The 19,057-nt window shown below is 31.3% G+C and overlaps 3 protein-coding genes across 7 annotated transcripts; 2 read left to right on the top strand and 1 right to left on the bottom strand.

Annotated features, from left to right (window-relative positions):
- The first annotated feature begins 552 nt into the window (after nt 1-552).
- Nucleotides 553-3,807, top strand: LOC110995372 (pseudouridine-5'-phosphatase). The gene is made up of 4 exons (XM_022262505.2): nt 553-739; nt 841-1,056; nt 1,572-1,807; nt 2,926-3,807. The coding sequence occupies exons 1-4, from the start codon at nt 685-687 to the stop codon at nt 3,103-3,105; spliced, it is 687 nt and encodes a 228-aa protein (XP_022118197.2). The 5' UTR covers nt 553-684; the 3' UTR covers nt 3,106-3,807.
- A 784-nt stretch (nt 3,808-4,591) lies between these two features.
- LOC110995368 (V-type proton ATPase subunit E) lies at nt 4,592-7,537 on the bottom strand. Its single transcript, XM_022262500.2, has 5 exons — nt 7,368-7,537; nt 6,945-7,120; nt 6,041-6,209; nt 5,630-5,824; nt 4,592-5,351 (listed from the first exon to the last, which is right to left on the bottom strand). Exons 1-5 carry the CDS (start codon nt 7,398-7,400, stop codon nt 5,244-5,246), a joined length of 681 nt encoding a protein of 226 aa, XP_022118192.1. The 5' UTR covers nt 7,401-7,537; the 3' UTR covers nt 4,592-5,243.
- A 1,403-nt stretch (nt 7,538-8,940) lies between these two features.
- Nucleotides 8,941-18,715, top strand: LOC110995381 (regulator of gene activity). Of its 5 annotated transcripts, XM_022262525.2 has the most exons (10): nt 8,949-9,384; nt 9,826-9,922; nt 10,631-10,906; nt 11,500-11,680; nt 13,686-13,865; nt 14,992-15,066; nt 16,553-16,757; nt 17,640-17,804; nt 18,115-18,250; nt 18,587-18,715. In XM_022262525.2, exons 3-10 carry the CDS (start codon nt 10,634-10,636, stop codon nt 18,659-18,661), a joined length of 1,290 nt encoding a protein of 429 aa, XP_022118217.1. In that variant the 5' UTR covers nt 8,949-9,384; nt 9,826-9,922; nt 10,631-10,633; the 3' UTR covers nt 18,662-18,715. The 5 variants fall into 5 exon arrangements, with proteins under 5 accessions (XP_022118219.1, XP_022118217.1, XP_022118216.1 ...); XM_022262524.2 differs by lacking the exon at nt 9,826-9,922 and having other exon boundaries at nt 8,950-9,384; XM_045630976.1 differs by lacking the exon at nt 9,826-9,922 and having other exon boundaries at nt 8,951-9,384; nt 15,034-15,066.
- The last annotated feature ends 342 nt before the right edge of the window (nt 18,716-19,057 follow it).

Below are 19,057 nucleotides of genomic sequence, written 5' to 3'. Positions count from 1 at the left end.
ATTGTACGATAATTTCCGTTCTCATGAAAAATTTGATGATTACACAGATAGCCCTATAATAATTACAGATTTTTAGTGTTAGTGCCATCTATTGCGTCATTGTTTTATTAGGATCACATGCCGTTGCTTCATGGCGCAATCCTTTCATTGGTTGTTACTGTTGTTCAATTCGAATTATAAATTCGAAATGTTGGCACGTTCATCACACTCGAAGTGCCCTCGTCCACTCCCCGCTCAGGTCTTGCCATGCATCGAATATTTAATTTGAATTATTATTTTTTCAATTTAAAAAACACAAATTTACAAGATTTAAACTATAAATCATTTCCAACATATTATTGTCACGTTTTATATGATTTTTATAAGTATTTTATCCATTTTCCTGACTTGTACGATAATTTTTATCCATGTACGATAATTTTTCGGCCCTGGTACGATAATTGCCTGGATTCAGGTTGTGAACAGCTGTTTGAGTTTCATTATCGAGAGTTGGCAACACTTTTGACATTACCCTTAATGTTGAAACCTATATTATAAAAATAAAATTTATTTATCTTTTGCATACTATTGTATGGACGAGTTCATAGAAGTTTATTTTTATTTCGTATATTAGGTTAAATTGATTTTATTGAGGATTAAAATTTACAGAAACTACATATTAATCTACATTACCAAGTAACTAACATGAATTTTAAACCTGTCACACACGTTCTTTTTGATATGGATGGTCTATTACTAAGTGAGTAATTTATTTTTGTTAATGGATATTAATCTCCGATTCATTTTCAAATAACTTTAAAAGCGATATTTTTTCATTAAGTAAAACAATTAATATTTCAGATACTGAAGATTTGTACACTGAGCTGTTTCAAAGTATAGTGTCAAAGTATGGAAAGGATTATACATTTGATGTAAAGTTAAAACTAATGGGAACACAAGCTCTTGAAAGTGCTTCAATTGTTATCAGAGAACTTGACCTTCCAATGACCGCAGAAGAGTTTCTAGAAGAATGTAAAAAAGGAGAAAGTATTTTTGCTGATTGCCAGTTAATGCCAGGTTGATGTTATGAAATTTTATCTTGAATCTTTTCTATGATTTCCTATAAATAATAATTTTGTAAAGTTTTAACAAGTGGACTAGAGAGATAGACCACGATTTAAGGCTTTATTTATATTAAAGAAATACAATACTTTTCTGTAAGACATTTTTTAATCAACTTAATATTTTTCTTTTAACAAGTTTGTTACCAAGGCAACTTCTTGTATGCCAGTATATACACACTTTACAAATATAAAATGGATATTATGAAGACTTTTTAAACATTTATTTAATATCCTGAGCCTGTATAATCATTATTGACTTTAAGAGGTTTAAATATTAAAGAATGTTTATAGTTCTTTAATATTTTATATTATTAAACAAATGGTCATATTAATGTTAAAAGTTGGCTTTATTTGTTGCCAATGTTTTCTTTAATACCTTTCCTAAAATATGTCTCTTGATTCCATCCAAACCCTCTAATTATAATAACAATACAAAATAAAGTAATACATATATTATATTTGTTGCAGGTGCTAAACGACTTGTTGAACATTTGTACCAACACAAAATACCCATAGCTTTAGCTACAAGTTCTGGAGAAGATAGCTACCATTGCAAAGTAGATAAACATTATACAGAATTTTTCTCATTGTTTCCATATAAAACATTTGGATCCTCAGACCCTTCAGTAAAGAATGGAAAGCCTCATCCAGACATATTTTTAGTAACAGCAATGAAATTCCCTGATAAACCTGTACCTGAAAAAGTAAGTTAAATGTATATTTTTGTACTTAAAATACCAATTTTAAAAGACTGAAAACTAATTAATATTTCGTATCCATTCCAGTTACATATTGACAACATATTTTACTTCCCACATAAAATTTTTCCTTTTGTCCAATATGTATACATTTTTGTTTCCATGTTTATGACACCATATAGTAAGATATTTTTACATTTTTCCTGACAAAGGAATATAAATTTTCATCTGTGGTATAAGTAGACTTTCAATTTAGATTCAGTAAAGGCATAGCTACTTGCCCTACTTTTAATGAGAGAATGCTCAGTAAATTCATTATCTGTTGATAAGAGAAGTTTATCTCAACTAACCTTTAGGTTAGTTGAGATAAACATATCACACATTTTTATCATAACATGCTTTATCTAAATACAATCCTTGTGCTTGCTTTATTTATGAAGAAACATTTTTATTACTAATATAGATATATTTATTAATAAATTTAGGTTTCAGTTGCTTTGCCATTATTTTTAATGTCTTAGTTTTGTATATATACATTTAATTTTTTCATTTAATTTTGACACGGATTTTTTTACGGCAGTCTATGGTTAAGTGTCTGAAATTAGACTTACCAATATCCGATACGTTTTTGATGTAGGGGAATAAAACTTAGCGATAAGTCTCGCCCGAATACTTTCTCAAAATAATGACATGTTTATGGAAGAGCTGCGATACACTGCCTGGCATGTATACATTTGCCAAGCACCTCATCATCCACATTTTTTGGCTCTTTTCTGGACGTAAGACTCCTCCATATTCTTATAGTATACTCTGAACTGCATCCATTGCAAGTTAGTGTCGTTTTTTCTACAAACATAGAATGAGGCGCATGATAAATTTTTTATCTTGTTACGCCAAAGAAGTACAACTTCTAACGCGTGTGCATATTAAGTACACACACGTTTTTTTTTTTCGGCTAACGAGAGTACGGGACGACCAGAAAGGGCAATCGAGCTTCTTATACTCATTTATTGATACACTGACAACTTTTTGTTGCAAAAGGTTACAACACGCTTTACGTTTCCAATGTTTAATTAATACAATTATTGTAACATAACAATTGAACTTCGTATCTTATGTTGCAGTGTTTAGTATTTGAAGATGCAGTAAATGGTGTAAAAGCCGCCGTCGCAGCTGGAATGCAAGTTGTCATGGTTCCCGATCCTCGCATAGACAAAAGTTTGACCACAGAGGCTACGCTTGTGCTTAGTTCGTTAGAGGAATTTAAACCAGAACTTTTTGGCCTACCGCCATTTCAGGACTAGTTTTAAGTTTATCCGTACTATATTACCAATTTTTTAATGTATTAATTACTATTGCAGTCTTGAATAAGTGGGCAGGACTATAAATACTAAAGTGTTTTTCACAGAAACGATTAAACAAATATAATAGCTTGGTTTACCAAATGATGTACTTAAATATGATTTAAGTATATATAGTTATTATTATTACCAGTCAGCTATATATAATATAGTGTTAATAGAATAATGTTATTCCAGTAATTAAGATATTACAAACATAGTTAATGTAATTGTTATTTTTAATGTCACGGTACAAACAATATACATAAATGTATTTATTTTTGTGTTTTAATAAGGAATCATAAGAAGCTTTAACATATTAAAATATTTTGTACTGCCAACATGAACATATTCAAATAAAAGGTTTTCAGCTAGACTTTGAAACATACATAACTACACCAAGGAGCTAATCTGCGCTGAATGTGGCTATGGGAACTGTATGGCTAATAAGTAATGACCTCATGGTTTGGCGAAGAGATTACTCTTATTTCGATTAGATTCGATAGCACAATAACATAGTAGAAAGTAGGTAATCAATATTTCTAACAAAAACTCCTATTCGTAAATCATAAGTATATTTAGTGTCTAATAGATCCATATTGATAAAACAATATAATTTAAACTAGAACGAATTCAAATTATATTAAATAAATAAGATATATAAAGGAATAGTGTTTTATTATTAAACAGTTTTTGCAAGTGTGTAGGTACACTAAAATCTTCAATGGTCCTTAAATATGTTGACCCATAGTAAATTATAAACTCGACATCTTGATAGTTTTTTAAAACAAATGGTTACTTTCACCAGTATAATACGCGTAATAGAACTAATTTGCGTGTGCGACCAACCACGCCCCAGAAAATAAACCACTCCTTATATGGAAATTGTATTCGTTTTTACAACAAACTCCCAAGCGAAATTAGAGAACTATCAGTAAATAAATTCAAAGACCTAATTAAAAGTAAATTAATTAATAAAGCCTTTTATAAATGTGACGAATACTTAAATGATCCTAATCCTTGGGATTGATTTGCTCCATTCAAACAATTTGTATTAAAAACTTGGCGATTGAAAAGAGTGGCTGAAAGTTTCTTGCCAGTTCTTCTTACCCGCTCTACGCCCTTGACTTGCGAACTGTATGTAAATGTACAATTAATTTAATTTGATTTTTTTTTGACGTTCATAAGTGTACATGTTTACCTATATGAATAAAGATATTTTTGAATTTTAGTTGGTAGACCGTCTTCTTCGTTGATTTAAAAAAATCTATCACAATTAACTCATTTTTTTTAATTATTCTATTTTAACTACATCTTATAAGTGTACGAACGAGACAGTGACGAAAATAGTTCAACAAAAACGAAGTTCTTCAGAATCACTTATTTTGTCATATTTTAAGTAGGTAATTAAGTCAAACCTAAATGTCATAAAATATAAATAAAACACTTCTTTTAACACATCTATATATTTACATAAGAATTTTAACAGTGCCATAATTGAAACATACATATCTTAAATTATGAGCTATAGTGCTCATTAAGCAAGCCAAAAACGAAGATTGCCAGGAAGGAATGTATTGTACTGCAAGAATGATTTATGACACTACACTGTACCCAGTCAAATCTAGATTTAAGTGGGCATAGCATAGGATGCTGCCGTCATACCTCATTCTTACAGTCATTATTTATTCCCTAGAAGATGAGTTCAGGTTAATGAAAACAGGAAGACACCATCCTCTGAGGAAGGTATCCAGTAACTTGTGCCTTAATACTGAAATTGGTTAGATATTTTATAAATTCCATACATGATCTATAGCAACATTAAACGTTTCCAAAATCCTATAAACTACATCCTCTAATATAAATGGGCTATTCGAATGAATTGTTAGTAAAATATTTTGGCGAAACTAATGCACATACTGTAAAACCAGGTTTCAGCTTTACATGATCTCACATAAACATTTCTGATGACTTATTACTCAAGATATTCTAAACGGCATTACATGTTAAAATATATAATTATTATTTAGGCAAAATAAAACACTTATTTAGTACTAATAAGAAAGTTTAAATGTTAGTAGTAACAAATATAGGGTGATAGTCTAGTCGGAGAATTTACGGTTAGGGTTGCGTCCGAACAGAGCTGTACGGATTTCCGGGAGCAACTGCTGAGCGATCAGCTCCAATCGGGACTCCAAAGTGTTGGAAATCTAAAATTTTATAATAATTCCGATAAGAACATTAGCATTAATTCCTACTCCTAAATAGAAATATTAGTTCAGCCTCAAACTGCCAATAAAACTAAAGTAGAAAATAAAGCAAAATTTTCTACTTCAAATCAGATGTCATCATAATCAAATGGAGCTTAGGGATAGGCTTATCTGTGCTCCTATTTTATATTTGACATGCTTTTATTTTATTTCTGATGTGTAACTAGCACACACCATAAATACATAAAGTTAAACATTTTAAAAGTTTCTACACATACCTTGATGCGTCCCTTAGCAGCAATAAGTTCGATTCCACCACAGGTATCAGGTGATAGGAAGTTGTCTGCATCAAGCTTCAACTGAACATCCTTCTTGATTTTCTCCTTGTAGTCCTGCTGGGCTTTGCCAAACAGGGATTCTACAAGGGCCTTGTCTGCTTGTCTTACACGGATAGTCACGGTTGGTTCAACAAGCTGGAAAAAGAAAATTTTATTTATAAACACAAGAATCATGTTTAAAAATCCTTGTTTTTGTTATATAACTTTTTTTTAAATTGATCTTACTAAGAGTCCTCAGACAGCAACAAATGACCTGCTAAACCTTGGTTTAGTATTGCTCATTATGTGAAATCCATACCTAGTTTTGAATACAATGAAAATATAACTAAGAAAAACAAGTATTTATCTTACTTGGAATAGAGCCTGAACCATGAGTGTAACAAGAAGGTCTGAGTACAACTTAGTGTCACTGGGAACTTCAGCCAGGCGTTTGCGGGCCTCGTCAAGTACGTTGCGTACATGGTCTTCACGTACTTTAAGTACCTTCAGACGAGCTTGGTTCAACATGTTTGATGACTGGCTGTGTAGGTAAAATAATAAATAAGTGAATATCCATATTTTTTTAAATTTCTGTCTTATTGAACTTGAGCTACATCCAAATATATCCAATTTTAAATTTTAAAATGTTTCAAATAATTCATATTGTATGTAATATTGAAGGTTGTGAACACCGCAATGTAGAAGCATCACTATTTCTGTGTCTTAAGATTATTTTTGAAAGAAAATCTATAAAGTTCCACAACATAAACGAAGAATCAAAATAATTTAACATTTTTTAATTAGGTACAACATACATTGTAGTACAAGATTAAAATAATGTTTCTAAATAATTCCTTAACCTACTCCCATTGAACTTGCTGCAAAATTAATGCATAAGGTTTTTTAGCTTTGCTTATTACTTATTACAATTTCAATGGTCATGTGATCTTTAAGGACATAAACATCTGCCCTATAAATATATCTATGTTTATAAATTATTACTTAATTTAAGCTATGTAGAAACATTTATAACTAAATACATACTTTAAAGAGATTTTATTAAGTTATCATAAAATAACCTTAAATAAACCATGAAATGAGATCTATGAAAATAAAGTTATAACAATTTTAAACAAAAATTTTTTCCAATCCAATATATATACTAAATCATAATAACACAAATTCAAGTGGTGTTGGAAGCACCATGTTATAAGTATGTAGTATGTTTAATTTTTAAGAAAAACCTATGCAACATTGGTAATAAAATTACACCTACATTTTTTTTTGAAGTTCGACTTGTTTCTCTTTCTTCTCATAGTATTCCATGATCTTCAACCTTTGCTGTTGAACCAGACGGCCCTTTTCAATGTTGAACTCCTCCTCTGCCTTAGCATCGATTTCTTCGGCCTTTTCATTGGCCTCTTGTTCGATGAAGGCCATCATGTGCTTGATCTGGTAAAAGATGACCCATGGTTACACAAACTTCTGAACTTGACAAATTTTACGGAAATATGGAGTTAAATTCAAGAAAAATTAGCATGTTCATGCCAAAATACATAAAACTGAATAGCCTCTCTTTAATTTTTACAATCAATATATTACATCGCCTTTGGCTCTAGTTTTGGATCAATCATCTTGACAAACTCATTACATTTGGAACATGTAAGGAAAACGATTGTGGCCGAGTTTATGTAAATACCTGTTTTTGAACATCTGCATCGCTGAGCGCCATGGCTGAAAGTTATATTTTTAACACCACTAACACGTAAAACCGCCGATATTCAGCCAGAAAATTAAACACTGGCTAAAGGTATAATTGTGTCGACGCCTATCGGACGTGCTACTCCATTGAAATATCATATGATCTCGGTGTTACCACTTAATTGAATAAATTTTCCGTATGACTTTACATAGACAATTATTGTCTCTGATAAAAGTCGTTATTATCTTATTAGCTCTGTGGAGGTAGTTTATTTTTTATTAACATTATAATAAATATTAACGAAATACTTTTTTAATACAGCGAAGTTTACCTGTTTTTATTTAAAAGTTAGCATGATCTACGCGACCTCTTTAACGTTATGGTTCTGATTTACTTGTATTATAAGCGAGATACAATACAGCAAATAAACTATCGCTCTTGACGCATGCGGCGTTATCTCGCGGCTCGCTGATCGCCCTGAGGCGTTCCATTTAAGGCTTGAAGTGCAAGCGAGAGCGCGAAACGAGCGACAAAAAGGCACAACCGACCTCCGCATTCGGAAAAGTTCGTTTGTTAAATAAATTACATAATAATTGTATTTTTGCGTACAAATAAATGTAACTTGATTAATTCAATTGTGATTTCCATTTACCTCCTTCTCTAGATGCATACAAAATATTAATCAAACAAATAAATAAAATTTTCTTCTGAAAAATGCAACAGTCTGTTAGTATTTTCTTTGGATATTTTCACGTTCAACTATCGTCAATAAACCGACTTTACAGCCAACCGACTTTTTCATTTTACTTTATTATTTTACACGTTGTAATAAAAAAACTTATTCTGATTTCCTTTAAATACAAAATTATCTAAGTAAAATCTTGAAAGACTGCGGGTAGACAGCCTTTAATTCTACCTTCTAGTCTAATGTTTTTAACTACTACTGAGAGAAGCGTCTATATTTTACAGACAATGACTAAATATTTGGGAAACACTGATTTATTAACGATTAAAAATTAGTAGAAACTACACGTTTTTGATAATTGATAAAACATTGCGGAATTAATATAAATTTTCGTAAAACTCAAGGTAAGTCTGTGTTAATTCGTAAGTAATGATATGTGTTTTGTTGCCTGCATTATTCTGCAAGTTTTGTATCACAGTTTATTATGATTCTAATTATAATTAGGGGATTCCATAGAATAATAATTACACATAAACCTATACTGTATAGTTAATAATAATTATCACCTATACAGTATAGGTTTAATGTATATTTTTCTGTTTCGAAATGTCTTACTGAAGTTTTATTATGAATTTTAAAACAATTAATATACGTTATGAGGAGATTAACTGTTATTCATAATAGAACTAAGGTTCAAGATATATTTAAATATTGTTATCAAAATGTTTAGAAATGTAGAAAATATTTCAAATACATATTTTTGACCAAAATTTCAAAATGACGTTTTGATTTTGACTTGAGAAATGGTAACAAATTTAAACTTTCTTACGTATAGACAATAGACGTCCTAAATTACAGTTTTTCATAATTATTTTAGAAATATTGAGTTAAACCTCTAAAATAATAAAAAAAGAAATTTGTGATTAATTTTACTACGGATTATTTTATTTGTTTAATACCAAGACCTTTTAAAATAGAAATGTGAGATAAAAAAGTGACTGAAATCGTAATATCCGGCCTAACAATATGGCCGCCAGTTGTTTAGAGTAATGTGGCGTTCGACAAACCAGAGTGAAATTGTTAAAATAATAAATAATAACGTAAACATGTATAAAGTTTTCAGTGTTTTATAGCAGTGTTACATGAAAAAAAAGCATTGGATTGCCTTTTTTGGTGCAAAAAATTAGAAATTGTAAAAAATTGAACAGTCAACAAACTTTTGTTTATTTCATTCAAGTGAAAAAATTTACTTTTCACGGAGTGTAAATGATTATGTACCATCCATACGGTTACTAGAATAATAATTAAGGACTGTCGGTAACACATTAGGTAAATATTAAATTTATTAATTGAATAGTAAGCTGAATTTGGAACGTCTTCCAGGGTCGCCATTATTTGACAGGAGAATAAATAACCACCTTGATATACGTACATATACTAACTCTATTTGTTATTATTGACTTTTGATAACAATTACCTACCTATATTTCTTTAACATGTCATTTTCTATGGCTGCATACATGGGTGAACATACCTAGCCATTTCTATTATTTTTTTATATCTGTTTTACTCAAATAATTCTAATTCCTATTGCCCCTGACATTTTTTTTGTTAACAGACAATTTATTTGTGCATTATTATACATCCATAAGGTATTACAATTTACATTACAGTCAATTTGAAGTAAGTTCCCTAAAATATATTAATAAAGAAATGAATTCTCTTCTATATTTAAAAGGGCTAATAACATTATGTGATTTTATTATCTAGGATTTGGTGCACTAAGTATATATCAAGGAAATGATTAGTAATCCTGGATACTTCAATAAGTTACAGTTGGAGTAAAATCAAAATTTTTCAGTGCAATGTTAGTACATACTGTCATCATAGATTAACATTATTGTTTGTATAGATAATTATTTATTGACTTTATATCTTGTACTCTCTGAAAATCCTTTTCCATATCAACATTAAGTACTGTTTAAAGAAAGTAGTTATTATTTTGTGATAATAAGACATCAAACTTTGATCACCATCAAGAAACATATTATGTAGTATGTAGTATATTAATGACCATCTGTTGTGATAACATTGTAATAAAGACTGTTTTGTATTTGTAAGGACTGATGTTATCTTCCTTTACTTCATAATTTAGGAATCTAAACAAGCATTATTTAAATTTACCCATTGGCTTGCAGGTATATACTTAAACCATTGCTGTCTTTTTTATTAAAATATTAAATATTAAAAGTCTGTATTGTTCTCAATGAGATATACACACAATTGGATTAGATATAAGTTGGATTTAAAAAATTGTAAATTTACTTTTACATAATATGGAACACAAGTACACACCTATACTAAAGCCGTAAATTAATAAATGCACAAAATTTAATATATTTATGTGTACAGAAATGCTGAGAAACAATAGAAATAGCTTGTTCTAACTACTTCCTGATATATATTATAAATCCTTAATAATGTAATATTTTTGTAGACACAAAGTGAAGACCATTATTATTTCTATATCAATGTATCAAATACATAACTAAATAAGAATGACAACAAATTACAGGGTATGGCAAACTTGAATTATCAACAAGCTCCTAGAAGCCTTGTTAGCGGAGGCGTTGGTGGGCGTGTGGGTTCAGGTTTAGTTAGTGGTGTCTCTGGCCATGTGACCCCAACATTTGGTGGCCCGCTGTCTCCTGGCCGAGGCAGTGGGACAGCAATGCCTGGTGGCGCACCACCCTCGATGGCATCAAGGTCAACACTGTTTGGACAGCGAGCATTTGCTGATCGGAGAGTGCCAATGTCAACACCACTATCACAAGCAAATTCCAATTCAATGGTATGAAAATTTATTTTTCATTAAACTTTAAAAGTTACAAGTAAAATATTGAAGTAATCTATGAAGGTTGATTGTGTAAATGCCATGTTGAAATTCAATATTTTGTAACTTGCTTGTCACTGCTAAATCTGGTTGTTCTGATAACACAATAACTGTTATAAGAAACACCAAAGAATGATTACCTGAACAATTAAATTTACTGAAAGTGCAAAAACCTATGAAGAAAAAGCAATAAATAAAACAGCCGCAATATGTTAGCCCACTTGCCATTATGTAGCATTAAAGAACAACAAATACACAAATGCTATGTTATGTGCATTGGCTGGGTGAGAATATTCATGAAAACATTTTTAAGTCATAACTTTTTATTCAAACTGCTTATCTGATGATATACATACATAAAATTAAGGATTTATCATTGAACCATAACACAACTATATTGCAGTGTAGCCTTTTTATTGCAAATAGAATTTTTGTCATTGACATGTTTCTGTTTATTGAATTGTATAATGTTATATAGATTTAACAGACTTTACAAAATCTGCGAGCCTATGTTATCTTACACTGAATCTGATTGAATCTTGATTTTTCAGTCAAGTATGGCGAGTCTTCCCCGGTTTAATAGCAGCAACTACCACTCGGTGTTTGGCGAAGGCGGTGACACGTCGACGCCGCCGCTGTTGGATCTCAGCGAATTTCCATCGTTAACAGCGCGAGGGGCAGGAGACCAAGCGCCGGCTGCGGCGCCACCACCGCCGGGCTCTAAACCCTACGGTACGGCGACTCATGCAATTTTACAGTACTTAAAACTCCATATAATCTCACTAAACGTTAAACTCTCTAAAACATACATATAAAGTTTTCTTCCATATAAAATTCTCGTAAAGCGGTGTTAGGATTATACCCTCCTCCGAAACGGCTTTACCGATTCTCATGAAATTTTGTGTGCATATTAGGTAGGTCTGAGAATCGGACAACGTTTTTACATGACACAACTATTTTTCATCCCCCTAAATGTTAAGGGTAATCAACCCCTAAATTTTTTTTTTCAATTTTAGATTAAAAAAAATTATTAGACAGCATTAGTAAATACATATAACCCCTTAATTTTCACCCCTTTACGCTCAACCCCTATTTTTTAATTATAAATGATATACATGGCAAAACGACGTTTGCCAGGTCAGCTAGTTCTCTATAACATCTGAATATGCGCGGTCTGCTTAGCTGTATAGAGTAAGTTTTGTTGTGAAATAAACAATAGGTTTTTTTCCCTACCTTGTACTTGAAACTGGCATACAGTTATAACTATTGCCTTAAAAAAAAAGAAAACAATAGGTTAACGTCGTAAAACGGCTAAGGTTACCTAACATCTAAGATTATAATTAGAGTTCTATTGTGTATGACTGAAGTATGATTGTTAACAAACTAGCGACCCGCCCCGGATTCACGTGTTTAACCGTGTCCTATAAACCTTGATAATATACCTAAACCTTCCTTCTATCATTAATTTATGAAAACCGTAATAAATTCCGTACATAAGTTTATCACAGACAGTCCTATTTTACGTTACGTTTTTCTAGGCATTATCTCAACCATGAATCTTAGGATTAGTATACTAGGACTATTGAAATGTTTTCATATTGATGCAATATATTGCGTTGTGTGTTATGTATATAATGTAATAAATAATTAGCGTTTACATCAGTTTAACATTGTATTTGTAGTACTACCACTGACTATAAATCTCCATAAATATTATATAGGGATGCCAACAGGCTCGAATTTAATGACGTGGAATGATGATCTTATGTTCCAAAATAAACGTATTTTTTTTTATTTTAAAGACAGTTTAATTGTTTAGAACATTCTAAATTAATATCTAATTATATATCATTAATAATAACTATAAATCTAAACATTCATCAGAACGCAATCGTTTATATTTTTTTCATCGTTAAAGCAGAGTTTAAAAGAATAGCTTTTACTCCATTCCGTTGTAAATCTGACATCGCGAATAATGTTTCACGTTACTACATATAGTAATAATATATTACGAAATAACGTAGCTATCTATATGTGAGAGAATTTACAAAATTGTTTCAGTAGATCCTGAGATAACTAAATGTATAATCACGTAATTTGGTCGCGTTTAATGTAGTGTTTAACACGTATATAAGATATTCACAATAGAGAATTAAGGTCCGTGTAACAACCAAAAAATATTTTTTTCAAATATTTACCTTGAATTTTAATTTTTAGAATCCGACCTTACCCGTCCTTCACAACAGGCAACCCGTGAACATGTGAAATTCTGTAAGATAAACGCGTTTTTATTCGATAAACTGTGTTGTACTTTAATTGTCACATAATTACAAATCGGTACTTATTGCATTTATATTTTTTTTAAATATTATGTAACAAAATATTTCAGCAATTCAAAGTATCCAAATTGCATATAAAAATGTTGCAATTGCATACAGGAATATTATCTATTTTTGTAAATTTTATTATTCTATTTAGTGAGGTTCTAGAAACTAGATTAACCCCAAGATACAAAGCATATTTCAGAAATTATTATATATTAGTATTTAATGTTTGTTGAGGGTTCACTAAGTGACAATAATTATTAATATCATTCAGTGTTACTAACATCACATCCCAAGGCCTACCTCTATTTATTGATAATTTCTCTCTGTAGGCAAGAGATGATAATCTAATTGCTAATTAATATTTATTGTGTTGACTGACTGTTTATCCAATATCGTATTAATATTTCCAGTGGGTATGGTTAAGCAGCCAACGGCAGAACAGTCTGAGTTCACGATGTCGTCGGAAGACTTCCCCGCGTTGCCGGGCACCTCGAGTGCGGGAGGCGCAGCGCCTGTCGTCCCGCCTCCTGACCTCATCCATCCAGACACGAAACCCCCGAGGAAGGGGGGCATTCAGACGTCGCCCGAAGGTATACAGACAATACCCCTAACCTTGGGACATGGGGTACAAATTTTTAAGGCAAACGGGTGATCAGCCCCATGCTTATTGTATTATTTTCGTCGGTAGTCGAACCTAAAGGCCACGAGGTAATGAGTATTGTAATCAGCCTCCTCTGTCTCGTCGAATTGAAACTAGAACCTCCAGATAAAGCCAGAGTTAATCAAATTTACAAATTTGTTTTTATAAATAGAAACCACTGAACAGATTCAATAAAACATGTAATAATTTTATTTTACTTAATAGTATTTAATGATTCTCCATTTTCCTTCTTGCTAAGGGTATCAAGGAATACTTTAGTTGTAGTTCTAATGCGACCCTCTTAGATAGGCGTTATTTAATGAATATTATTATTGTCATTGTTGCTATGGTTACGTCTTTTTATATGTTATTTCCATATGAAAATTTTGACTCATGGGGGAGTCCATGCTAAGTCCCTTACAATGAGTGAGCCTGCAATGATTCCATGGCTTGTGTTAAATTATTGCGATTATATCCGTAAATATGATTATTTGTGACGAATTATAGATCTAGGTCTAGAGACTGATTAACAGCTATGTTAATCACTTATAAAATTATATGTATGTTATTACATATTTTTAATAATTATAAACCGAAAAAGCGCAGAAATTTAACTGCGTTATTTAATTGGTTTAAGTATGCATAGGGCAGTGATCTTTTTTAGCTATCTATTGGATCTATGGTGACTTTTTAAATCTTTATTAAATTGCTTAAGTAATTGTACGACTTCATTTATTAATTAAATTAACATAATTTGGATTGTTTTAACATAATTTGGATTGTTTTATCTAATCTCGTATTTATAAACATAATTGCTACAGGTAAATAAATGTGTATTATCTTTTCTATGATATAGGTCAAGTGTCATTTTAACAAACATTTTACAATTACTTTTATAGTCTATGGCATACTACAAACTTTCTCATGTTTCAAACTTAGTTTATGAGTTAAGGGATTAGATAAAATAGTTTACAAATATATTATTTTTAATAACCGTCATTATGCAATAGTTACATAAACTTCAATTTCGTGATAAATGATTTTTGATTATATTTTTTCTGCACTGCATGCGTCAGGATCGCTGACGAAAAATGATATTAACCTTTTCTGCCCTAAAGTTGTCAATCAAGGAGCACATTCGGAATTTTACGGTGTGTATTTAAGTGTTTATTTAGGAAATCTAGTATTTTATACTTTTGCATGACGTTACCACGGGTATGGTACACAAGTAGTAGTTACTAATGCTTTTTAGTATGCATGAAAATAGATTTTCTGTTTAAAAAAATATATGAAAATTTATGTGATAAAAGTAGGTAATTACAGTAATTTATATTAATATTATTTATTAATTTTGAAAAATTAATTTAGGTTAATCTTTCTTTATTTTTTAAATCTTAGTTAAGAGGCCTGATTTAGGTGATGTTAATGCAAGTTTACAACCAAATGTAATCAGTTTATGGCATGTGCATTCAATTAAAAAGTAATACATTTAAAATTAATTAAATACTAATTCTCAATTGTTGCATTAGTAATATCTAGGGGAAGGTGGGGTAAGACGGGGACTCTAAGTTATTTTAATTCATAAATAAAACTTCAGTTTTTAATTGCTCAATAGGAACTTTTATAAAGAAAATAATCAGTCTTTCTTCCTTAAGTCAAAATAATAGTCGAAATATAAATTTTAACAAAATAACTTATTCTGCCCATCTTACCCCACCTGTAGGGCAAGACGGGGGGAGACGCTCTCGGGTAAGGTGGGGTATAAAATATTGAAGCATCATTCTCTTCACAAATAGGGCATAATATATGGACAGCTTCGTCATCGTTACCTTCCACACCTGCACAGCCACAATGAGCCCGCTTATCGTAGGTTTGGCAAGTGATCCATCCTTCACTAAACTCAGAATACAAAACTTACTTACCAAGTAGGAACGTGCAGTCATTTGATCAAACTTGGTAACACTGACAAGTACTGTGAAATACAGTTTAAAAAACCGCGCTAAAATAAATTTTCTAGTGACACTATATTATCTGTTTTGGGGACTCTACCCCATCTTAACTCGCTACCCCGTCTTACTCCATCTTCCTCTGTTTTCTTTCTCGCAGTGTTAAGCAAAAATAATATTTTAGAAATTTAAAAACATATATGGCAACCATTTTGTCTTTGGTGTTTGTAACTTTCGTCTATGTTTTAGATCTCAGAAGTTTCTTTATGTAGTGTAGTAGTAGGCATTGTATATATTTTTTATTTAAATAAGTTAAGTACACATTTGGTATTTTACTTAAAATAAAACGTGTTCCCAATAAAAATCTATTTTAAAAATACTTTAAGTTTAGAGGGTGAAACTGATAATACATATTACATTAATGACAGCAAACACTTTACCGCATCTGGTTGATTTTTTATCATCAACAGAACAGACTCTAAAAATAACTCAGTTATTTACTCACTATATTGTAACGCTTACAATAGTTATTAGTATTTCTTATATGATAGTTATTGAAATATATTAAATAAGACACATTAATGTCGTGTAGTTTAGAAAGATGCTGAGCACTAAATCTTATCCAAATAAACACGCATATAACAATTGTATTTGTTGTATAAGTAACGTGTTGTATCAATCTTTTTTTCAGGTAAAGTTACGAGTATACCAGATACGATGATACCTAACCAATATGGAATTGTGGGGCTATTAACGTTTATAAGGGCGGCGGAATCGGACCCCAGTCTCGTATCGCTAGCACTGGGACAGGATTTGACTGCGTTGGGACTCAATCTCAACTCACCCGATAACCTTTACTTAACGTTCGCTGGCCCGTGGGCGGATACGCCCTGTAGGTGAGTTTTAAAAGTAGCTTACGTTATTCTTTTATCTGTACTGTACGTAATGGTTACAGTGGGTTTTTATGTATGAACTTTGCAAGTGATAATATTTATTATATAAAAGTGCAAGTTTTTATCACGTTATACCTTTGCGCAGGCCCGGCGGACATATTATAATTAAATATTAATTTTTTGAAAATCTGATGTGCTTGTTACAGTTGTTGTAGAGGTTCCATTATTTGATAATATACAGATGATAATTTATTATTATATTAACTTTGTGTAATACTTTCCATATCTGAGCATTTAGTTACTAAATGTGGCATTAGAATAAAAAATTGAATTTTGAAGTGTAAAAGAAAATACTTTTTATCTATAAGCAATAGTACCAATTCGACTTAGGGTCCTTCAAGAAAAGAGCGTACCAATCTTAAAAGGCCGAGCATTATTCTGCATAGTAAGCATTGGAATAGTTTTAATTTTAAAATAGTTTTAACATTAACTTTTAATAAAAATAGTTTACCTGATTAGTGTTGAGTTCTTACTGTTGTAGTTTTTCAATTTAATTATTATTTAGAATATTGATTAATTATTTATAATACAAATTTTGTAAACCGTATAATTCTTAGAATTCCTCGTTCCTCTTTCCTCAATCGAGCGTTTATCATGAAGCGAAGATGCAGCTGCCCATTGAAATTTTTCCTAACCTATTCGACTTAAAAAAGCATACCGATTTTTAAAAAGCCGCCAACGCACTAGCGAGTTTTTTTTGGGATGTGAGTGTCCATGGGCAGCGGTATCACTTCACCTCAGAGAAGAGCCTCTTGTTGTATAAAAAAAAGTTTTAGTATGTCATAAAATAGTATGCCCATCAAAACCATATTGATTATTCTCCAGACCCCAAGACATGGACTACCACGTCCCGCCCGAGTACTTGATAAACGGCTCAATTAGAGAAAAACTAGCGCCTCTAAGACTCAATCGATATAAGGAGGACTTACTTTTCTATCTATTTTACTGTTTCGTCGGTGATGTACTGCAAATTGCTGCCGCTGCGGAGTTGTAAGTTTATTTTTTTTTAATTGCACAATTTAAATTTACTTGGTATAATATGATAAGAATACTGTGTAAGGATATGTTAATAATATTTTTTTTAGTATACGACGTGTTGAAGACACATGCTTTTGACCATGTATACAGATACATGGACATTTTCACATGGTCCTTCGAGCCGGATACGACTAGCTATCCCGCGTTTTTATCGGAATTATTTCGGTCGTATCGTGATCGTAGAATCTTCCACAAAAAAATGCTCCTAAGATTGTAACTAATTTATGATACTAGGCATAAATTTGATCAATGTCTTTTCCAGATATAACCGCGAGTGGCGGTATCACATGGAGGAAAAAGTGTGGATCTCTCAGGCACCAGGTATGCCCATGGTCGAGAAAACGTCCACTTACGAGCGCGGCACCTACTACTTCTTTGACGCGCATAATTGGCGCAAGGTAAATTATTATTACATTAGTACATCCAAGTTCTTCTAAACTGTTTCCTTTTTGGCCACAGGTGGATTCTGAAATATTTTATTCCTAATTGTGTTGATATCTATACGAGATTAGTTTGTTTCTGTGTTACATATTAAGATTGCTTTGTACATGTACTTTAAAATCTTATTGGTTCCTAAAAAAAGTTCTTACAACATTTTTCTTCTTTATGTTTCTTGTATTTTCGGTAAGTGCATAAGCCGTAATTTTTTTTTTGTGATGAACATGTGATCCATATAGTAACGGATGATGCAAGTTAATAATGAAAATACATATTTAATAACGTATTGTTTTCAGGTGGCGAAAGAATTTCACCTGGATTACAGCAAGTTGGAAGGTCGGCCGCAGCTGCCGCCGCACGCGCTCACGTAGCGACCCGCGCCACGCACTTACTACGTAGTTTTGTTATATAAAAAGTACAAGTTATTATGACGTTTCATTTTCAACCTTGAATTTTTTTTAATCTAACTAGTACAAATAATTATTCATCACAATACTCCGAGGTCTATTCAATCAGGATTATCTTTGATATTTTACATTAGAGCTTTCACCAATTTATGTTATGATGCAACTTTACACAGATATACTAAAGAAACTACAGAAACTTGTAACATAATGTTTATTTAGAGTACGATTTATATTGTTCTGTCACACCTAATATCAACAGAAATTATTGTTTCAATACTTTTATTAATATAAATAAAATAAAATATTTTAATAAGTAATTATTTATTTAAATGAACAAAAAGTTAAAGAAATCCAGTCGAT

This window comes from Pieris rapae, chromosome 14 (assembly GCF_905147795.1).
Source record: "Pieris rapae chromosome 14, ilPieRapa1.1, whole genome shotgun sequence".
Lineage (NCBI taxonomy): Eukaryota > Metazoa > Arthropoda > Insecta > Lepidoptera > Pieridae > Pieris > Pieris rapae.
Note: the sequence above shows the minus strand (reverse complement) of the source record. Positions and strands in the feature narration are given on the sequence as shown.